This window comes from Maniola hyperantus, chromosome 23 (genome assembly GCF_902806685.2).
Source record: "Maniola hyperantus chromosome 23, iAphHyp1.2, whole genome shotgun sequence".
In the NCBI taxonomy this organism is placed as follows: Eukaryota; Metazoa; Arthropoda; class Insecta; order Lepidoptera; family Nymphalidae; genus Maniola; species Maniola hyperantus.
In genome coordinates, this window is record NC_048558.1 from 5,292,469 (window position 1) to 5,316,997 (window position 24,529).

At 38.5% G+C, this 24,529-nt stretch overlaps 2 protein-coding genes across 2 annotated transcripts in view; both read left to right on the forward strand.

Annotated features, from left to right (window-relative positions):
• LOC117993102 (uncharacterized) overlaps window positions 1–24,529 on the forward strand; it is a 254,416-nt gene that overhangs the window by 162,004 nt on the left and 67,883 nt on the right. The window lies entirely within an intron of this gene.
• Window positions 1–24,529, forward strand: part of Dmtn (transmembrane and coiled-coil domain 2 protein Dmtn) — a 43,095-nt gene that overhangs the window by 2,628 nt on the left and 15,938 nt on the right. The window contains exons 2-10 of the mRNA XM_034980884.2: window positions 16,021–16,198; window positions 16,772–16,878; window positions 17,543–17,673; window positions 17,992–18,015; window positions 18,977–19,093; window positions 19,990–20,150; window positions 20,784–20,854; window positions 21,371–21,504; window positions 22,447–22,461. Coding sequence (XP_034836775.1) covers window positions 16,055–16,198; window positions 16,772–16,878; window positions 17,543–17,673; window positions 17,992–18,015; window positions 18,977–19,093; window positions 19,990–20,150; window positions 20,784–20,854; window positions 21,371–21,504; window positions 22,447–22,461 — 904 coding nt within the window. The 5' untranslated portion in view covers window positions 16,021–16,054. The remainder of the gene's footprint in view (window positions 1–16,020; window positions 16,199–16,771; window positions 16,879–17,542; window positions 17,674–17,991; window positions 18,016–18,976; window positions 19,094–19,989; window positions 20,151–20,783; window positions 20,855–21,370; window positions 21,505–22,446; window positions 22,462–24,529) is intronic.

Consider the following 24,529-nt stretch of genomic DNA (forward strand, 5'->3'; position numbering starts at 1 on the left):
TTTCTCAGTGGATGTCTACATCATAATAGCTATCTGCATGCCAAATTTTAGCCCAATCTGTCCAGTAGTTTCAGCTGTGCGTTGATAGATCAGTCAGTCAGTCAGCTTTTCCTTTTATATAGAGTGTACAATAGGAATATCTATTTAAGTGTTTTTGAATAGTCAAAATGAAACCACTGGTTTGGAATGCCGGCCGTCTCTACCGAGAACTGTATGACGCTCTATCATGTTGCTATCTTCATGATTCGTTGCCGAAGCGTTTTGTATTTGCCCAAGCCTTTAAACAAAATTTCACCAATTGATTATTGTAGAACTAGCTTATGCCCGCGACTTCTTTACCACCTTAGGAGTTGAATTTTCGTGTACTTTATAATAGCTGCCTGCATCAGTAGTTTGAGCTGTGTGTTGATAGATCAGTCAGTCAGTCAGCTTTTCCTTTTATATATTATTTAGATACAATATGAATACAATGAACTATTAGAATTAATGCAGTAATGCTTTATGATTCCAAAAATAGAAACAAACGGATGGAAAATGTTCTAAATTCGCGCAACGAGATAAATCTAAATTACATCTGTCTAAAATACTACTACTAGTTTACGTAATCGTGTTTATTCCGGAACTCGCGTTCGCAGGAAGACCGCAATTATGTGACAGTGCAACTAATAACTACGGATAGGTATAATGCAAGTTACGCACTTTGCGCACTAGTGCGTTAAGTATAACTAAATGTAATAATAATAATGTCCTCCCGACCGAATTTCGGTCAGAACGGTTATCTCCATACTCCATAGAGATTAGTCGAATGCGCGGGAGATAGTATACGCCGGCTCCAAACGTTGGCCCCAACGCTGGCCCCAACACTGTTCGCCCAACGTGTGGATCGGGAAATTAGCTTTGCTGACGTTTTAAATTAATTGTTAATTTCCCATAGTTTTTTTGAGCTCATGATTTTTATTTATATCTTTGAGCTCGTGTAACTTAGAGTTTAGTTTCGAATAGGTTATAAATTAAACTTCGTATGCATATTATAATGACGTTCGAGAGCGCTTGACAATGTCTCCTCTTAAAACAATCTTCTTTTAGGAGCATATTATGGATAATTCCGTTGTAACTTGTACTAATAACTAAATAATTGACAGACCTAAATCTGTGCTACCCTTTTCCTCAGGGAGAAGTATAAAAGGAATAACCTTTAACACTGTCTTGACATTTTAGTTTAGTGCCATTATCTAGTAGGACATTTCCATGCGAACAGAGCGTATTATACAGTTCGGTAACAGTAAAAGTCTTTGTTAATTCTTGTGTTATAGCCACACGAACGAACCACCTGGGGCGGTTGAGTAACGCAATAACAGACCTATTAATCTGTGTGACTGCAGGATTCAGTACGCAAAGTGATATGTAACGTGAATTATATTCTGTTAGCGATTGTGGCCATTTTAGTTTCGAGTTCGACCACAGAATTTATCATTCCCTATATTAAATTCGGGATTAGATAGGGATAGATTTTGTAAAGGAACGTGTGTTTGTCCACCGCGCAAACTAGAGAAGTATGAAAATTTTTTTATTGTAAAAAGTGTTTCCTGCCATAACCTGAAGGTTATGGCAGGAAACACTTTTTACAAGGCAAGCACTTTTACAGGCAAGAGTAAATAGGCATCTTCAGGCAATCGCGTTCAACCTCATCACGCCTATCTTACAATAAAAAATCGGCCAAGTGCGAGTCAGGCGCGCGCAACGAGGGTTCCGTACTACAGTCGTTTTTTCAACATTTTGCACGATAATTCAAAAACTATGATACATCAAAATAAATAAAAATCTGTTTTAGAATGCACAAGTGAAGCCCTTTCATATGACTTCGAAAATTGAAAATCCTAATTATTAGTTTATGACAATTTAATTTTTTTGTGTAATGTAACCACAAATTCACAGTTTTCAGATTTTCCCCCTAATGTCAGCTATAAGACCAACCTACCTGCCAAATTTCATGATTCAACGGGTAGTACCCTGTAGGTTTCTTGACAGACCGACAGACAGACACACAGACAACAAAGTGATCCTATAAGGGTTCCGTTTTTCCTTTTGAGGTACGGAACCCTAAAAACGGTCAAGTGTGAGTCGGACTCGCACACGTAGGGTTCCGTAATCCGTACTTCTTCAAGAATAATTAACACTTTTTAATCTTTGTGATGTTACCATAAACTCACGGTTTTCGCACGATGACGCGCCCCACTCTTTGTCCCATTCGGTTACAATGCACAATATGCTATGCTGAGACTGAGTTCTATCGTAAGTCGTACCGGACCGATCAGCGATGTGGGCACACGCACAAGAAGATAAATTAAGAAGAGTTCACTCCCCGCACCCGTGGTTTCCCCACACGAAAAATAGTGGGGCGCGTCTTCGTGGATTGAACTATCTATACTTGTGGTATAAGACTTTGCTAACTGCCAGATTTCATGATTCTAGGTCAACGGGACCCTATAGGTTATAATTCCCTTGACGGCTCTTGACAGACAGACAACAAAGTGATCCTATAAGGGTTCCTTTTTTCCTTTTGAGGTATAGAACCTCGGAAAAAAGAATGACATCCCGGTTTTATAACAGGAAGTACAGTGCGACAAGGCTCTCTTGGCACATGAATGACATTGACAGGAGGGCGCTGTTGGAGAACAAAGGCTTAGAATATTCAATCAAGAACAAAGGGGACACTTTACGGCAACGTTAGTTCCGATTTTTGCCACGCGCCAAGATAGTCTTGTCGCACTGTACGATAATTATTTCTCTTAAAAATTCAGTGAGTGCAGATTATGGATGCCTCGGTAGTAGGTCTAGGTACCCGTCTATGTTATAGAGAGACCCTTAATGCGAAATCTACACTAGGTACCCTGTTTAACTTACAGGTTTTAATTTTATTTCGATTTTAGACACTTGATGAGAGACTAGGCTATGACTAATAGGCTAAACCTACGTCCCAAGCGCCAACTCACTTTGTCTCCTGTCTGCCCGAGCTGTGTCTTATCTATTAACTAATTAGGTTAGAGCCTTATAAAAGATCGATAGTGCCAGATTTAGGCACGTCCTACCACGATGTGATGTCATCGGCCGAGCATGGCCGGTTTTTAATGATACACTTCTTACGCGCTTCTCCAAGTGAATGTTATGAGTTATGACCTTTGACACATCTCCATTATAAGCATAATTTTGAGGCAACTTCGTGTAAACCATGTAAGAAACTACAAAATTGCAGAACTATTGACTTTATGGCAAACTTTACTTAATAAGTGTTCAAAAATGTTTATTAATTTCCAAAAAAATAATTAAACGTCGCCGCCGCATCGCGTCACGAAGCGCAGCGTAAATGCGTTTGGACCATTATGGTTTCAAAGTCGAGTTGTTTGTTAAATAAACCACAATATTAAAATTTTATGCGATCAGATGTAAACTCATTCCCATATTAACTACGGTCGATTAAATTTCTGTGTCACAACTTGTTACTCGGTTTAACTGTTTGGACACGGTTTCAATGTAAACGATGATTTAAATATTTTAGCAATTATTTGACTGCCTCTTTGTATGAATAATGTTTTGTGCTTGTGACAACTTTTTTTCATAGATTCAAGATTCATTTCAAGATTTTTTCATAATAGGGATGATGACTAGGTACGACTTTTTATCAAACACCAAAACGCTTGCTTACTATAGCTTGTATGAAATACATAGATATGATGTCATAAACATTTGACTAGACGTAATTTTTTAGTTTTTTTTTTACTTGGTCAAAATTTTATTTCACATTTTTTTAGCTAGCCTTATCTAATTGCTATATAAATCATGACCGCGTGGAATGGTGCCAAGAATACTGGCTGCATTTCCGCGCTGGACAGCCAGGCTGATCCGTTGCGCAAAATATGAGCCAGCCCTTCTGTCACCAGATGAGGCCATTAATCGCGGTGAAATGTCTCTTAAAAAATTTTTAGCACTAAGACTCCATGGCCTCACGGCAAACGGCACAAAAATGTAACTCTCTATAAGAGAGGCATACTTGCGCCGCTTGCCGTTTTCAGCTGTTTCTGCTGCGGCTCCCGGTCTTGACGCTGTCTTCAATTTTTAAGTTAAATCGATAATTTAAAATGGCTAGCTTAAAACTAACGGCGGACGTGGATTTTACGAATTTCGGAAGACTCTAATTAATAAATTCTAAGAAATAATATAATTTTAACATTAGGCATACTTAATTCAAATTAGCTCAGGTCTGACTATGCTCGTGGGGATAGCGGAGCTAGATTTTTCACCATCAGGTTTTATAGTTGAAAGGAGTAGTCTTATAGAACAAGCTCTTCTAACTTGTTGATAGAAGAAAGATTTTTTATTCAAATGAACTTTTTTGCCAATGTTTTCAACTTTGAATTAGGGCGTGGATTAAAAATTTCACGGCAGAAGCCGAAGGGGGCTTATAAGCGCCCTCGAGATTTCTGAGGATTGCCAAGGCCTAAGCCCAGCCAATCGTGATGCGCCCGCTGACGTTTTCGTTTTGGACTATAAGTTACTAGATAATGTCTAAGACTTCGTCCGCGTACGTTTAGGGTTTTTAAAATATGTACCATGGGAGTTTTTTGAGTACCGTGGGAATTTCGGGATATAAAGTAGCCTATTTCTGTCACCGGAACGCAAGCTATTTCTTTACCAAACGTCAAAATCGCCTAACGAAAAGAGTACCTATACCTGGTACCTTTGCAAGGTACCAGACAAACACATATTTTCACATTTAGAATATTAATATGGACGACTTACGACACTTATCATCGCTCAATGAAAATGAGCTATTAGCGGCACTCTAGACATATTTTTGCATAAAATATACTTACAGTTGAAACATATTCCATTGCCCAAATTTTTTGTCTACCCAAACAGAAAGCGCAGCCATGAATATGAAACTTCGCAAAATGACATTATAATACTCGTGCCAAATCTTTATTGCCACTCCACTCCAACCCGGCGTAAAGCCTTCGTCAAACACAACGCGTACGCGTCAAGACATAATAGTGACACGTACTAGCGTCGTGATATAGCGTTGCTTTACTATTCAAGTTTGAAAAATCGATAGACGTTGTGGCCCCAAGGTGCTGAAATGGCGGCATCGGACCGAAAAGCAAACTCGCGTCGCATCGCGCTGGCAGACCAGCCCCTTTTCCTGATACAGATTTGTTATTGTAAGCTGGGCTTTGTTGTGTGAATATTTAATAACGATGCACGATGGTACAAACTTTAAAGCGTCTAGTCTATTTTACGACCAAAACACCCGACGATATTGACGCCAAGACGCGCTAGTAGGTACGCGTGCTGTATGACGAAGCCTTAACTTTAGATTTATCTCCCTTAAAAACAGCTTCTGGCGCTTGCGATGTCGTTAACATTGTAATGGTGGGGCATCTGTTTAAGTTAGTGTTAGTAAATTTAAAACCGATTTTGAAAAACGTATTTTCTTTTCAAAATGCGGAAATCCGACGAGCGGACAACATTCACAATTTTTTTTTGGTTCCCCTTTGACGCAGGTCAACTCAAACTCAACTCAAATCATTTATTTAGATTGGGTATTATCGGGTATTAATTGCTGAATTTGCAATACAATGATGTAGTGGTCATAATTTATTACGTAAACTTAAAACTACAGCGATGAGGGCTATTTGTGTGAGTACGAGACTTGAGCCTAGTTCTTAGCTTTCTAAATGCAGATTTTTAAGTTTAAAAAGCTTGACCTAAAATAGCCTAATACAAAACCTTATTGCCTTCGTGAAGTCAAAAGATATTTCGTACTGGTTCTACAAGAAATACTTAGGTTGAAATCTATAGAGTGTGCTTTGACTTTGCTTAGACTTAAGTCACTGTTAAAACGAGACAGATTTATGCCAGCTATATAACGCTGTCTCGTTTTAACCGTGTCTTAAGTCTAAGCTAAGTCAGAGTGCTCTCTATAAATCTCACCCTTAAACCCAGCGTTAGAAAGGACAGAGTACCTAGTGGCTGTAATGCAGAGTATACAATCCAATTTTTTTTCAAACTTCAGTCTATTTGAATAAGTAAAGACTAAAGAGTATATTAAGACTGAGTGACGAGTAGAAACTAGGAGCCTACATAAGGTTCAAAAACTGAAAACATGGCAAAATTAATGAAAGTGCCTACGATCCCTTTTTAAAAGGCCCCAACGCTTAGAAAAGGACACAAAAGTACAATTTATTCTAATGAAACCAATTATGTTACTCTTCGTACAGGCATTAGCAAACAATTTCCCAGGAGACTGAACATTCGGGTCTGATTAAAGAGATTTACTTGAAAAGTAGAGCGGCTATTAGGGACAATGCATTTGTTCAAAATCTTAAATATATAAAAGGAAAAGGTGACTGACTGACTGACTGACTGATCTATCAACGCACAGCTCAAGCTGCTGGACGGATCGGGCTGAAATTTGGCATGCAGATAGTTATTATGACGTAGGCATCCCATAAGAAAGGATTTGTGAAAATTCAACCCCTACGGGGGGGGTGAAATAGGGGTTTGAAATTTGTGATGTCCACGCGGACAAAGTCGCGAGCATAAGCTAGTACGCAATAAAAGTCATGGTGAATGGTGATTGGTGATACAGAAAATGAAAGAGTAAATCGAGAAAAAGAGTCCTTGATACTTTTTTTTAAATTGTTGATATTTCGATCTAGTCCTCCTGTGATCACTACAACAAATCCCTACTAATATTCGTAATATTGTGTGAAAGTCGGTTTGTTTGTTTTTCTAAATCCACGCGGACAAAGTTGCGTCCATCGTCTAGTCAATGAAAATTAATTTTATTCTACACATCGTATTTCAAGTAACGAAGAAAACAATTTTAAGGTAGCACGCGCGAAGCGTTAAAATTTTACTTTAAGTTTTACAGAGACGATGCTCTTGTGAAAATGAAAAAATCTGATATATCGCGAGCAAAGCAAGCACGATTTCTTATAAGTTTTAGTACGCGATCCACCTTAGGCTGCATTATCACTTGGCGCGAGTCTATACTAAATTTAAAAAAGCTGACTTAAGTTCAGAGAGCTTCTAAATTAAAACTTACTTTCGACTTTGAATAATTGTTATGAAAAATTTTGCTAATAGCACCTCTTCTTTATGTAAATCTCTTTAATTCTGACCCACATTGTCTGTTGCCATTCTGACCCCAACCTTCTGCCGTGAACCGTGTACAACAACCGCTAAACGATTGCTAACTGATACCGGTTAAAGGAAAATAATACATAACGTATCTTTCATAAGTGCTTTATTACTATGTATATCTGTTACACGATTGTTAAGAGACAAAAATTAAGGGAAAATAATCTCTAATGCATGTAACATAAGTGCTATATTTAATACATATAAGTGGTAAAAATGTTTTTATCACACGTATCGATATGTAGAAGTAGTACAATAGAACGCCGCCGGTGTAAAAATAGAGTGAGTGAATTTATTTATTGATATCGTCAAAGCTTAAGAAATATTATACTGTGGCCCTTCCGCGGTTGTTTGACAGCTACAATGTCACGATCGCAATCATCTCTGATTGGTTAATGCTCGCTCACTATTGGCCAAAATGCATTGTTGTAACAAGAATCGCACAAATTCAGCCAATCAGAACAATGGAGATTGTAATAATGATTGATGCAGGTTTTAGACAATCGCCCTGCAGAACCAAAAACACTATTGGATGGTTTATTAGGTACCAATACCATTTATTTGGCTGTTTATAAATTACTAGATGATGCCCGCGACTTCGTCCGCGTGGGTGTAGGTTGTCTAAAATCCCGTGGGAACTCTTTGATTTTCCGGGATAAAAAGTAGCCTATGTAACTCTCCCAGGTCTTTAACTATACCCATGCAAAAAAATCACGTCGATCCGTTGCTCTGTTGTGACGTGATTGAAGAACAAACCAACAGACAAACACACTTTCGCATTTATATTAGCGGTAGTGATTATGAAAAAAATCTGAAATTTCCTTCTGTGACTACGGTATGTATTTAAATATTCTTTAGATATTATGTTGTTCATTCTCCTTAGAGAAATCATTTTGCAGTGGTAAAAGGAGATAAATTCCATTTATCCACCCTCAGCTACCATAGAGAGTAGGTAAACTCGGAAACGGGTCCGTCTATACACCCCGGACCGCGGACGACGAATTTGTCAATAAGTATTTTATGATTTCAGTCCTGGGTGGACATACGTTTCCAAGTATACACCCTAGGGTGGCTGTTTAGGGTGTATAAACGTAAAGGCATTAGTGACTTACAAATTCGATTTTTCAAATGAATCTGGAATTTAAATTGAAAAGCTTTTCGCAGTTAGGAAAAAAAAAGTCCTTATTTTGTAACATTTTTAGGGTTTCGTACCTCAAAAGGAAAATCGGAACCCTTATAGGATCACTTTGTTATCTGTCTGTCTGTCTGTCGGTCTGTCAAGAAACCTACAGGGAACTTCCCGTTGACCTAGAATCATGAAATTTGGCAGGCAGGTAGGTCTAATAGCTGACATTCGGGGAAAAATCTGAAAACCGTGAATTACATCACACAAAAAAAATTAAATTGTGGTCATAAACTAATAATTAGTATTGTCCATTTTCGAAGTAAGATAACTATATAAAGTGGGGTATCATATGAAAGGGCTTCACCTGTGCATTCTAAAACAGATTTTTATTTATTTTTATGCGTCATAGTTTTTGAATTATCGTGAAAAATACGACTGTTTTACGGAATCCTCGTTGCGCGAGCCTTACTCGCACTTGGCCGGTTTTTTATAAAACTGTTTATATTACGCAATACAGTTAGCATACACAATTTTACACATAACACAGTATTATTATACATCACGATATAACATTGTATTACGTGTACTTCTTATAATCACCAAAACGATGAATGATTGAACTTTGACACGCTCATTCGCGACGTGAGTTAATGCATCTACAGACGGCTGCAGGGTGTGACTCATTGCTTTAGTATAATAACCAGACTATGGTGAAAATGCCAATATGAAGTATGAACTGATACATATAATACGCGACAGGTCGAAATGACAATACGCTGAAATGCTGCGTGCTATAGTGAAAAGACATGTGCGTTTTAATTAATTAAATATCACTTGCTTTAACGGTGAAGGAAAACGTCGTGAGGAAACCTGCATGCCTGAGAGTTATCCATAATGACACACTTTTGCATTTATAATACTAGTTTGGATGATTGTCGGCAAGCGCAAACCTATCTTGAATTAAAAATATAGTAGGTACGACTTACAATGATATAATACCTAAGTATAACATAATATGATGCATTAAACAGATAATTATGAATTACAGTTCGCAACATAACAACATGTACTTGTAATCATCAAAGCGATCAATGATTGAACTTTGACACTTGTGACTAGCGATATGAGCTAGGATTGCTATACACATAGTCGGCTCGGCCCATTCGACTCGGCAATTTTTATTGAACGTTAAATAACTAACCCAAATGCATATTAGATTCGACTTTTATTCGGCTCGCCCGATTATTCTTACCCGTGTTTATACCCGTGCAAAACAGAGCTCGAAATAAAAGAGAAGAGTTAAACCTCTTAAGGCGCTCCGCCCACATGAGACTTCGTAGGTTCGATAATCGGGCCAATAATTTCGCTGACTTTTATCTTTGTTTTTGACCGAAATTTTGTAGGACGTGTGCGTTCGATATTGCAATTTCGCACGTTTCATTTTCGCCTTCAAAGAATCGGTCACCGATTGTCGGACTAGGTAGAAGCGCCTAAAGCATCTTCGTTTGATTCTTCGTCGCCCGTTTGTGCCGTTTCCGGCCAGTAAGTGTTGAAGAGTAGTCACTAGTACTAGTGCGCGAAATACCTAAAGGCCGAGTATGTGTACGTGACAGGTCGAGATAGCAGTCGGAGAGGAGACGCCCCGCACACACGCTCAACCCCCGCGCTAACCCGGTGCGCCCCCCCGCCTCATACCCCGAATGCTATGTTGACCAGTTGCGTACGATACGTGCGGGTAGGCCTTGCAGCATTTTTGCCGAACTTTCATCAACATAACTAGCTTATGCCCGCGACTTCGACCGCGTGGACTATACAATTTTCACACCACTATTTTACCCCCTTAGGGGTTGAATTTTCTAAAATCCTTTCTTAGCGGATGTCTACGACGTAATAGATAAGTATCTGCATGCCAAATTTTAGCCCGATACGTCCAGTAGTTTGAGCTGTGCGTTGATAGACCAGTCAGTCACAGTCAGTCAGTCAGTCACCTATTCCTTTTATATATTTAGAGATAAATAATCCGATTCTGTCTTCAGGCTATGCCGAGTCGACTGTATGTATAGCAACCCTTTAATACATCGTACAGACGGGTGCAGTGAAGAGAGTCATTGCCTCTCGTTAGTAATTTCCTGTGGATACCAATTAAATCTTTACATGAAACAATGGCTTGAAATACGTACTCCAACGTCTTAATTTTGTCGATTTAATTAACTTGCTAAGACTCTTGAAGCTGTTTCCTGTCATATTGGAGCTCAATGACCTCAATAAGTTTGGGAGGCTATCATGAAACTCGCAAATCGCAAGGTCGTGGATTCAAACTTTACCCATTAAGAGAAATGTATGCTTAGCCTGTTCTATAACTTCTATACAAGCGTAGTTTGGTTCTCATTTGAATATTAACCAATTAAACTCAATGAAATTCTGTAGACTTCTAAGAATTTACATACAAATCTTTGAACCCGTGTAACTTTAAAACTAGATACCTAGCCTTACCGAAATCTGGCAACTCACAGCCAAATATCATTAGTTTTATAGCTGACTAGCTGATGCCCGCGACGCGTCCGCGTGGAATTAGGTTTTTATAAAAATCCCGTGGAACTCTTTGATTTTTCGGGATAAAAAGTAGCCAATGTCACCCTCCAGGTCTTTATCTATACCCATGCAAAAAATCACGTCAATCCGTTGCACCGTTGCGACGTGATTGACGGACAAATAAACACACTTTAGCATTTATAATATGGGTACTGCGGGTACTGATTCTTCAGGTGCTATTGACGTGAGTGGATTTAATAGAGTGGACGATTAAACTCAAATAACTAAAGTTTTTTATTAGGCACTTGCATAGGTAATCTCTTTTTATTAGTTTTCGCCTCATTGTATATGCTTTCAAGATCGCAACCCTTATATTGGACCATTCCACAAAAGCTCCGCCAAAACGCCGTACAAAAGCGGTCAAATAGTCTGGCAATTATACTATTTTAGGACACCCTCTAAAGTTCAGGCATAAAGGTTAACGTAATCTTACTGATAAATAATAAAAATAGGTTAAAATACCAGCGTCTTTAAATTTTGCTAGGTTATGTTATTTGTGATAGTAATGTTGTAACCGCAAAGATCAAAATAGAGGCACACAGCATAGCTCCATGGCTGTTAAATTCCGACCATCATTCAGAACTTAGCGGCATGAAGGTATCTACTCTAGTATGCCTAAGCGAATAAGATAAAAGGGTCGAAATATGTGGGGCGATAAGTACCTCCGCACCCTAAGCCCTCAGCTCGAGGGCTTAGTGACCTTTGACATGCCACCTTTCATCCCTTAAGAGGTCTTTTATCAAATTACAATTGCTCCTTTCAAAGCCATCCTTCCCTTTTACCTATGTAACTTTGACAAACTTTAGGTATACGTCCACTGGTTTAGTCTGTGCGTTGTCCGTCAGTCAGTTTAGGAACGCTAAACTGTCCAGAGGCTATGCCTGTATGATAGCTATCACTATAGTACGCGACAGGCTGTAAATGACAGGTCTAAATGTGTTGCCAACCCTTTCATAGTGTTTCCTGCGTAAAAGGATTGCACCAGATGTAGGGTGAGATCTATAGAGCGCACTCTGACTTAAGTCTAAGCAAAGTCAGAGTGCGCTCTATAGATGCCCTTAGACCTGTAAATATATGTTAGTTTACTGATTGTGTAAAAAAAAAAAGATTTCGACGAATCGATTTCCTTTTTTGAAGTCGGTTAAAAATGGAATTCATAGTCATTGTAAATCATATTATCAATAAGAATAAATGAAGCAGTATGAATATGAAGATCTACTAATTTATTTAGACCTGTCAATTTATTTTATTTTAGAAACTGTCCCAGATTTTGTACAACAAAATTAACCACAACTATTAACTACCTCTAAACTGTCGGTTCTAAATTGTGAATTTATTATGGAGCATCCACAGTCCACACATCCGACTTCGGCAACATCGTGAAAGGAAAAGCAATATATTATTTAGCCCTGTTGTTTTAGTTTAGTATAGAGATGTCGAACAGAATCAGCCACATTATCTATCTAGGCTAACCGCGCAAAATTGTATGGTAAATTATTATTTCTACATTGTGCATTGGTTCAGACGCTGTTCTCTAAAAATATATTATAAAATATTAACATGCATAGCAAAGCAATAGCTGTGAGGTATGTTCTACGTCAATCCGACGCTATCATATCTAACAGTGCAAGGAATTATATGCGTCTCAAACGTATCTAGCTAGTGCCACAACTTGGTCATTAGCCAAGGCGCATACATACGAGTACGTAACGAAATACGCAATTATTATGTCAATGTTCTATACAGTGTATGTAATTAATAACTATCACGTATTGTAATTACTATATACGGAATCCTAAAAACACGGTCAAACATATGACAACACAATTCAAAGAAACGTCCAGTTATGAAAATCTCAGCTAAAAGAAAAACTCAGTTAAACAACAAAAAGAAAAACTTTCAGATTTTAAACACGTCCTTAGAATTCCCTACGGGCCTCGGACCCGTACCAAACGGAACTGTGTGTGCTATTCTTCATCTTCAGCCTATAGACTTATTATACTAGTATCACTGCTTCAGCCTCAGTTTCGCACAGTAGGTATGCGTCGAACCTTATATCGATAAGGTCCCTACACATACAGCATCATCATGATCAACCCATTACCGGCTCACTACAGAGCACGGGTCTCCTCTCATAGTGAGAAGGGTTTTGGCCATAGTCTACCACGCTGGCCATGTGCGGATTGGTAGACTTCACACACCTTTGAGAACATTATGGAGAACTCTCAGGCATGCAGGTTTCCTCACGATGTTTTCCTTCACCGTTAAAGCAAGTGATATTCAATTATTTAAAACGCACATAACTCTGAAAAGTTAGAGGTGCGTGCCCGGGATCGAACCCCCTACCTCCGATCAGAAGGCGGACGTCCTACCGACTAGGCTATCACAGCTTGACACATACAGAAAAAGCTCAAAAAACAGCATTTTTTGTTTACTAAGAATATGATTGTATTAAAAATCGCTGAAATTGAGTTACGATGTTTTTCCTTGCAGGTGTCGATATTTTCGCTATGAATATATTTTATTCATACACATATTTTTTGAGATAAGGGCATAAAAAACAACTTATGCATTTATCATCTTTCTAGTTTCCCCTAAATGTATAAAGTTTTTCCATAACAACGAAGAAAATATTGTTATTTCTCATACCTAGACACTAAGTTTAAGTAAAACGGTTCTAGAACTTTCTTACTGTGAAGGTGGGTGTGTCTACTGCAGAATTTATTACCTTAGGGCTCGTATTATGCGCACTAGATTTCTAGTCATCCGGGAAAACTAGCAATGAATAGATACCTATCTATTCATTACTATGTTACATCAAGAAACAGCTAGGGTATTCATGGTCATAAAATTATTCTAACTATACCTTGCTTATTTGAGTTATGTAATCGAAATTATAAGTAAATCTTGTTTATTTTCATCACCAACCCATCGCCGGCACACTACTAGAACGGGTCTCCTCTTAGAATGAAGGATTTAGCCATCTTTAAGAGCCTACAACGCACGGTCTACCGGCAACTCAGTCGACGCACGGCGAGAATCGCGGCCAAGCGCGGATTCACACACCTTTGAGAACATTATGAAGAATTCTCAGGCATGCAGGTTTCCTCACGATGTTTTCCTTCACCGCTAAATCAAGTGATAGGTAGTTACGTATTTGCTTAAAACGCACCTAACTTTGTAGAGTTAGAGGTCGGGTCGAAGCCCGGACCCCTCGACTAGGAAGCCGAGGTTTAACCACTAGGCTATCAGCGCTTTTTGTATTCTATTGGTAGACATACTCGATTGACATTGCAACATCTATTACTTACTAAGCAATAAAAACTAGTACATAGTAATACCAGTTTTCTTTCCGCATCAATAAATGAATGAAATCAATTCGGAAACTTCTCGGTCACGCTCCTTCTAGGGAGTTTGACATTGGGAAAGTTAGACGACCAGTACCTACACTTTAGCATAACGTTTTAGTATGCACTACATATGCGGCGTGATTGACTAATGACAGGCAAATGATTTGCGCAGCAATACCATAACATAGTATGTTGATGATTGCAGTCCAATTTGTGATTAATGTGCCAGTATAATACACGCAGGAAGTACTGTCAGGCTGAGCTTATACTATGTGACACTATAAACATACCTATGGCAGCGCGCCCCCTCCATGGCACGCGCTTAACTTTTACCTAAGAGAGCGAAAGATAAGAGTTCGGAACTGGTATCTCTTCTGAGAGAAGAGTTTCGCGATAGAGCGGCGTTTTGTAGGTTAATTAAATAGAAACCAGCGCTGCGCGAGCTGAATTGCACTTTATAGAGTCGATAGAAGAGTTGCTATTTAAACGTCTTTGAAAAGGGATTCTTCTGTACATAGAAGGTACTATTAAGTATTCTGTGGTCTTATTAAAAATGTGACATTCTAATTTCCACCAACACAACACAGAATATAATGTCGCGAAACGTGGCCCAAAATCAGAGCTGGAGTTTTAGGTTCATAGTAGTTAGGTTAGTACAGTTCTTCTCTTTCGAATGTATGAAGCATATCTCTTCCAAGATTCTAGAATTGTATGCAATGGCTTAAGTAAATCCCTACACACCCAAAAGTACATAGTTCTCTAAACTCAAGATCCATGCATGGGCTGTGTTTGAAACTTTTGAAATATATATTACTACTCACGACTTTTTCAGCGTAGACTTGGTTTTATATAAATCCTGAAACTGACTTTCCGGGATAAAAGTATTCTATGTACATCCCCGGGACGCAAGCTATCCCTGTACCTTTCGTTTCTACATTCACATCTTCTATATAAAATAGCTACTACATAGACTGTGGCATTTTTTTAGTCTGTGAAAATGAATTAATGTTTTTATACTTTACGCAATCCAGCTGTAATTGCTCTAGGTTACCGGTTAGCGAGGTAATCCCAGAATTGTTTCCAAGGCCTTTTTTATTTTTATGTGCTAAAATAGAACAATTAGTACAATTCATGCTGTTGTCAGTCAGTCGTGGCGCCACTAATTATAACACTATTGTTTATCAGAAAAAAAAACTAACACTAGCTATTACAAACACTGACCTTTGATAAGACTCGATTGTACCTACAATCGAAATAATTAGCTATTAAACTTATCGCAACATTAATTGCAGTTTAGTAATTAAAATCAGAGAGATTTCATATGACTAGAGACCATGGTTTCGCAAAATCGTGCATTTTGTTACTCAGATATTGCAACTGCTTTTTAGGGTTCCGTAACCGAAGAGCCCCAATGGGACCCTATTGCTAAGCCTCTGCTGTTCATCCGCCTGTTTGTCTGTCAGCGGGCTGTATCTCATGAACCGTAATAGGTAGATAGTTGCAATTTTCATAGTGTTGCTTTCTTTTGCCACATATTCTAAATCCACGCGGACGAAGTCGCGGGCATCATCTAGTATATAATAATTATATGATTAACCGGAATAAGTACTAAATCTATTGCCAGTTCGTCACGCTCGCTGGTAGGTTGGTAACTAGCCACGATCGAAGCCGAACAAACAATATACCTAGAGATTATAAATTCCCAAATTGTTAAAAAATTTACTTACTTATTTTTCGTTTTTGTTTTTTCAGGTTTACATCGGCAATTCTAATCGTATAGTCCGCAATGGATACGTTGCAAATAGGACTTGGGCACAGCAAGGGGTCGAGTAGAAGTCAGTCACCATCTGCCGCAGACCTGCGGGATCCGGCAGTTATAACGGATGACGTCATCAGATCGAGGGTTCAGTCGCCGTCTACCGCTCACCATGTAAGTTAACCTTTTCATCATCCCGCAACCACTACTGCACCTCGATAGCGGTAGAATGACAGCTACAATGTCACGATCGCAATCATCTCTGATTGGTTGATGCTCGCTTACTATATTGGCTACAATGTTATTGTTGCAACAAGAATACCATAAATTCAGCCAATCACAACGATTGCGATTGTAATGATGATTGAAGCAGTTTTCCCGCAATCGAGGTGCTTTATACATAGGTTGTATTTCAATATGCAATTTTTATGCTGTTAACAAAACTTTAAGTTTTTTTTATTTTTACGAAGGTTGCCAACGGGAATCTATTACTAAGCCTCCACTGTCCGTCCGTCCGTCCGTCTGTCTGTCTGTCAGCGGGATGGACCTTAATAGGTAGAGAGTTGAAATTACAGATTGTAGAATGTGTATTTCTGTTGCCGATATAACAATAAATAATAAAAATTTCAAAACGATGGTAAGAAAACCGAGATGGTAATAATGCGAGTCCGACTCGCACTTGACCGGATTTTTTTGCTGATTTGTATGCTGTTAACAAAGTTTGAAGTGTTTTGTTGTTAATTTCAGGAGTCGTCTCGCCATGGAGAGACCAGGGCCCATCATGTCAAGTCGCACTCCAGAGATATGGGCAATAGCCCGCTCTCCGCAAACACCACAGTTAATAATTCTAGAGAGTAAGTTCTTTTCAGTCCATTTGATTTTATATCAACGTTTTTTGAATGGCGTTCTCAGCCCTGCTGCTTGATTGCAGTAGAATGGCAGCTACAATCACCTCTGATTGGTTGACGCTCCTCACTATTGGCTACAATGCATTGTTGCAACAAGAATCGCACAAATTCAACCAATCACAACAATTGAGATTGTAATAATGATTGATGCAGCTTTTACGAAACCGATCTACTGATTTTTTCTTCGCCAAATAAAATTTAATAGATGAACAAATTAATATAAAAAATTATAAATTGCTATCCCATGTGGGTAATGCTACTTGCCACATGATATTATTATGGCGTATACTAAAGCTTTATACGTGCGTCAATGTTGCTAGTTCTGATGCCATTGTGTAAGTTTTCATAAGAACGGGAAGAGGACATTATACTTTCCGTCCCTTTTCCATTCACACTAAATGACAGATTTATGCATAGTTTACGTTAACTTGAAACTTAACCTAGGGCTTCAAAACTGTACAACAGTTTCTTAATTAAATTAGAAACGTCTAAAAGTCACGCCTACCCGTTGGTAGCATTATGGAGAACAATACAACACTATGGTGATTTCTCTTTAGTTTCGAGATTGTGTATAATAAAATTAGCCACAATATCGTCTTATTAATTTCAGTTTGGAAGACTCGCCGCAAAAGAAAAGCATGTCAAATATCCTAACTCCCAGCGAATATGCGTACGCAGTCGTCAGTCCTAACGTGTCATACGCACTTTCCGCTGATGAGTACGGCTCGCCCGCCTATAGAGGTATACACTTAGCTTTATTTGTTTATCAAGGATTATTTTTATTAGTAAAACATCTCTAAGACTAGATTACACGGGTCATAAAATAGCATGTCGAATATTAACTCCGGGTGACTAAACCTACGCGGTGGTCAGTGCCAACGCGTCATACTCACTTTCGGCAGACCATTACGGCTCGCCAGCCTATAAAAGTATAATTTGCAGTTTTTATACATGCAGGGAAAGATATGGAAGAATGATTTCATTTAATTGAAACAATTGTATCTTAAAATTATTAGTAATACATTAGGATAACAATAAATTAATGCTTTTATTTTACAGGTCAGGATGGAGACTATAATCAAGGTAACCAATTACTAGGTTTATTGCTAATTTTTAAAATAAACAAGTGAATCGATGTTATATCGACCAATAATGTTATATTTATATTACTTTTTCACAAAACGGAACGTCACGTTTAAAAAATAATGTACTGCGTAAATGTTCCTAGTTATTAAACAAATAGATTTCCCTATTATTTTTCTCAATAATTAAGTAACATGAAGCGATAGAAATTTGAAACTATTTCCATAAATGCAGTGGACGTGTTAAAACGTGTTGTGTGCATTTTAAGTGTTATAATAATTAGTTAAAAATATAAAGCAAGTGTTTATTTTCCGGGAATATGTTGAGACGAAAGAGATTTCTAAGTGCTCCGCCATATCTAATCGCGGATTCGGTCGCGAAATATCAAACCTGTGCATTATACATTGATTGTTCACATGAAACGATACCTCTCGTACTAGTTAGAACCACAACGCCAAAAACGCAAAATTCTAAAATAGAAATGTTTGGAAATACCAAACCCATTTCGTAGTTTACTTTAGTTTCACATTGAGAATTCTTGCAAAGGTAATATGCGTACCGTTTTATATCTTGGCAGTTTGCGTTTTTGGCGTTGTGCGTCGTAAACGTTCACTACTAATAAAAATAATTAAAGTTCGTTCTACCAATTTCTTCGATCCCTATAATCCCATCTCCATGTCCTCCCGGTGACCCAGCAATATTGCTAACTAAATGTCTCTGTATGATCTCTTTAGGCTAGCTAGTGTTATATCATTCATAGCCTCAATAGCTCAACGGTTAGAGGAGCGGACTGAAAATCCGAAAGATTGCCGGTTCAAACGTCACCTGTTGCACTATTGTACTACCTACATCTTTAAAAAAATCGTGATTCGTGAAGATTTGTAAGAAAAAGGTTAGGAAACGGCTGTGTAGGATGTTTGCTTATATTAGTATATTAATGAGTGTATTTGGGTGCCGACAGATGACAGCGATGCGGGCAACGCGGCGTCAGCGAAGGCGCAGGCCGCCATCGCTCATCTCAACAGCAAGATCGAGCGCACCAAGGATCTCATCCGCCTGGAGCAGACTATACGGGACGGTAAAAAGATTTCTTTGAAAAAACAATAGTAATTCTTATAACTTTTGTTAAAATGAAAACCACTTTGATATACTTTAACATACATTTTAATCACTGTTTCTTATTTAATTAATTTACAAGTCGGTACAATGAACTATTCATATCCCAAGCGTCCCATAGAGTCTAGAGCATAGTCAAAACCATAGACCCCCCGCGAATGTCAGAGCGTGTTAGGCCGTGTCCAGACTTCCAACAGTCCATCTAACACACTATCAGCAATCGACCTAACACTTTAGAATATAGAAAGTGAAGGTATGAAGTGAAGGGAGGGTTAGAAAGTGTATCATGGGATTGCGCGGGTCGTCCTGCAACACTATCCTGCCATACGCCATTTGGATGTTCCAGTGCCTATCATTGTATTGTTTGAAAATTTCTCATGAAAACAATACAAATGAGCTCAATTTCGACCTGCCATATGCTTTCAGATAGTTCCATTGTCCACCTCCCACCTCCGATTTAGATCTATTCTCATCCAAACCACACGTGTGCAAAATTTCAACTCAATCGAACAAAATATTGAAGTAGCCAAAAATCTGTTACCAATTTCGACGGAAACACAACAAGTCGAACTAATAAAAAGCTTTAAAAAAGACCTTTGATATAAAGTACCCTTACTGACTTTGTTAGAAGTGGGATAATGGGCTGATTACACCTACCGAGTAGTGAAGCGAGACAGTAAAATGTTACTCGGCCGAGACAGTGCTGTGGTGGCCGTTTATACGTATTTCGAAATTGCGCCGAGCACTTGTAAGTGTTTATACCAACCGAGTACTCGGCCGAGGACACTGACTCGCCACTTTACTCGTTAGGTGTAATCGTACCATAACTCTTTGCATCGTATTAAATCTCGTTTCCAGACAACGTGAATGAATACCTGAAGTTAGCGGCGAATGCGGACAAACAACAATTACAACGCATCAAGGCAGTATTCGAGAAGAAGAACCAGAAGAGCGCGCTATGTATTGTACAGCTACAGAAGAAGCTTGACGGTTATAACAAACGGATCAAGAGTTGGGAAGTACGTATAATTGGAGCCTAGAGTTATTTTTATTTTACACTGAAGTAATCATCAGTAAGGGTTATTATAAATGTGAAAGTGTGTTTGTTTATTGGTTTATTGATTTGTCCTTCAATCACGTCGCAATGGTACAACGGATTGACGTGGTTTCTTGCATGGGTATAGATAAAGACCTGGAGAGTGAGATAGGCTACTTTTTATCCCGGAAAATCAAAGAGTTCCCACGGGATTTTTAAAAACCTAATTCCCCGCGGACGAAGCCGTGGGCATCAGCTAGTTGTAAAAAATTACTGAAATAACCTCTGGAAAAACGTACCTCTGACTTTTCAGTGTAATGTGCGTTTTAAGCAATTGAATAAAATCTTAACGGTGAAGGAAAACAACTTTAGGAAATCTGCAAACCCGAGTCTCCATAATGTTCTCAAACCAATCCGCACTAGGCCAGCGGGGTAGATTGGCCAAACCCGTTTTATTTTGAGAGGAGACCCGTGCTCAGTAGTGGGCCGGTGATGGTTTGATCATGATGGCTGGAATAATCTAAACGAATAGCCAGGCCGATCAGATAACTTCTATTTTTTATATAGATATAGCGATATCCGAATCAAAGTTTTATATTACTTATCTTATTTGCAGCAACACGGGACAAGTGGGCAGTCCCATAGACAGCCTAGAGAGGTGTTACGGGATATGGGACAAGGTCTAAAGTAAGTATCTAAACTTGAAGATTAGATTAGAAGAAATTCGTTAGACTTTATCTGGATTTAGTTACCGATACAATCGTCACTGACCAATAATTCTTGGTACAGTACGCGGCAGAAAGTGATGTATATCGGCCTGTAGAATGACATTTCGGCTTTGTAGAGCGTTGTCTCTGTCACTCATACCTACATGACGTTTTGTCGGTTTCAATTACGGAGACTGCAACTCTACGAATCTGCTATCTCCTTGTAAAGGTCGATGTATATTACTTTTTGCCGCGTACTTTACTTTGCGGTACCCACACAACCGTAACGCAAGATACATGGGTCTCAATATTCGTCTAAAACTAAAAATTAGAACACGTCTGTGTTCTAATTTCTAGTTTGAGACGTATATTGAGAATACAATGAAAATGTCATTCCATTTTTTTTTGTCATAACGTGGGTCTCTAGCTCTTCTGCCTCTTGAGATCCCTTCTTTAGTTTCTTGTAGATTTTCTCAATACTTAATGATCTTCACAGGAACGTGGGCGGCAACATTCGGGATGGCATCACAGGCCTGGGCGGCAGTGTGATGTCTGCGCCGCGCGAGTTTGCTCACCTATTTTCACGGTCCAACCGCTTCGGCTCTGCGGACAACATCGCACAACTCGCCGGTCTGTATCTGCTATCTAATATCATAAAAACACACAAAAATCCTGTCTTATAGAAACATTGTAGTAACGTGGGCAGCAATGTGCAGTATTGGACCTTCTCCGTAAGATTCTCGGTTCACAACATCGTACATGCAACTCATCGGTCTGTATGGCCCTTTACAATACTTGGGGCGCGATGTTGCATCACAAGAATGACGTCGTGTAGATTTTTGTGATGGGACGTCGCACCGCAAGTATGTAACTTAACTCGTCGGAATTTTCGAAGAAAAGAAAAAATCACGAATGATCCGTCAACCCAAATTGGACTGTATCGAGACAACGATGCTGGTTTGGTATTAAAAAATTGTGGGAACAAAAGCTTTACTTTTCTTTGTATGTTACTTTTTCTTTTCGATTCTATTGCTATGTCGACGTGCTTTTTTAGACGGCTTGCGACATTTTTTTTTTGTAATATGTAATACGCACTGATTTTTAATGTTTTGTAGCTTTCGCAAGTCGTCTAAAGTAAGCTTTGATTTTGATATATGCTTCGGGACTATGCTGACACTTTCTTATCTAGCCTAAAATTTGTTCTATTTGGTAATAGTCCAATATTATAAGCAGATAAGGGCGGCCATATACGGGCAGTTTGAGCAGTTAATGGTTGAACAACTAACACTCACTCTTATTAACGGATTGTCAAGTGCAGTTGCAAATCTAACCCCCATGACACGAGTTGACCTAGCTTGGGGGTCGAGGGTACTTGAGTGCTCTTAACTGCTCGAGCTGTCTCGTGTAAAGTTGGTATTGCAGTCGTAACTTGAGACGGTGAATCGGTACTGCTGGCTCCGCTCTACGTTGACACTACCATAATATGTCATATCTCATAATATCGAATTCAGCTAGTTCCCATCGTCCGTATGTATGTGTGATATGTGTTAATATTCGTGTTTTGTCTCGCAGAAAACACGGGTCCCTGTAAGTATGTCGTTTAGTGCCATTTTGTGCCTAACTTCACCATTCTGTCACTTCCATATTAACTTTCGACTTTTTCGTATTTTTCTCGTCATATCTTGATAAGAAATCAATCTGTTTGTCTATGTACACTTGCGACAGAATACTGAAATATTATAATACGTTATTTATAATAAGGACCTGTTTCACTAATAAACTTTCTTTGAGAAATAAATATATTTTAGCAGTTTTTGGGCAAGGATACCTGTTAAATTCACTAGTTAGATAAAGTTTATTTGGTGGTTATGAAATAGGCCCAAAGTGTCTAATTTTTGACATTTTGTCCTTACAATAAATGTCAAAAAATAGTCTAGCGATTGGAGCACCTTAAGATTTATTCCAGTATTCGGCCGTTAGGGACTACTTATAACTAACCCCTAAAGAAATAAGTTTTTACTATTCGACTAAGTACATGCATATCATCTTAAAATCTGGTGGAATTGTAAGATCTAACAATGTTTTATCCCCTTACTTAAATAGATTCTGTTTTAGTACTTTATTAGTAGAATTACTTGTTTGAGTAGCAAGCAGCAGCAGCACAATACACCTATAGTACGCGACAGGTCGAGTTAGCAATCGGGGTATGAGGCGGGGGACGCCCCGCACACCCGCACGTCACCCGCGCTATTCCGCACTGGGTTTGCGCGGGGGCTATGCGGGCATGCGGGGCGACTCCACCACGATTGCCATCTCAACCTGTCGCGGACTATACCTGTCTAGTTTTTACAAAGTCACTTAGTTTTTTTTTTTTAATTTATTTTTATTAAAAGAATATTAGCCAATGACGATTAATATTCCCCTTTCCCCTCCAACTATGCGTCAAGCTTATGCTAGGAGTAGGTACGACAATAGTGCAACGGGTGGGGTTTGAACCGGCGACCTTTCGGATTTCAGTCCGCTCCTCTAACCGTTGAGCTATTGAGGCTCGGTTTTTTTAAAGAATAATAGTTACTTACTTAGTTACTAGTACTATATATATTTTTGTCTGTTTTCTTCGTCATTGCTGCGAATCGTGACTCCTTCCTATTATCACATAATGGTGGAGGTATTCTTTTTCACGTTCGGTTAAGATAACAGAAAAACAAATACGAGTAGACTAGTAAAAAGTTTTTCCATCAAACAAACACTAACTATTTTCTTATCGTAACATCTGAAGGTCGTTATACCGTTATGTTAGATAGTCCAAAGATAAAAGATCCAATATCAAGAGCATAGACAAGCTAAGAAGTCGACTTTAGTACTACTTGTGACTTAGTTGTATCAAATCCTCTGAAGAGGCTACATTGTTTTATTAACTTAACACATTCAAACAAGCGATTATAGTCTTTATACAAGTAGATATATACATGGTTTTTGCGTGAAGTGTAAGGGATTATGTGAAAATACGATGTGCGATGTTTTTTAAAAAGTGCAGGAAATGCCGACGGAAATGTATGTTTTTTTTCTTTCAATTAAGTTAATCGGCTTATGTTCTGGTATTTGACTTATAAGTGTCACCTTACTTATTCGGAAATCGTACGAAAAAGTGTACATAAGTTAATCCACAGTTTTAGTACCTGTATGTTTAACAGATATATATAAAATCAAAGATCAGAAACCGTCTGTATTTTCATTGAGGTTTTGATCACTACACTGTATAAATCAAAGTCAGTCTCTTATATTCTTAAAATAAATAAAATATTGGCTAATTTCAAATTGTGCTGAGCCGATACTTTTTAACCGACTTCCAAAAAGGAGGTGGTTCTCAATTCGGCCCGTTTTTTTTTTTTGAGTTTTTATTTTCAAGTTATCATGTATTGTTTGTCGTAGAAAGTATCCTATGTACATTGTACATATTATCAATATTTAAACCACCCGTGCGAAGCTGGGGCGAGCATCCTGTCAAGCATAAGTTGAAAATAACAGCCAGGCCTTTGTTCAAATCGGGAACTTCTTTTGCGGGATATAATTTTTTAGATATACATAGGAAGCGTAAAATTAAATTCTTGTAAAATATTTAAAAACTTTCTTTCATCAAAGAAATACTTCACTT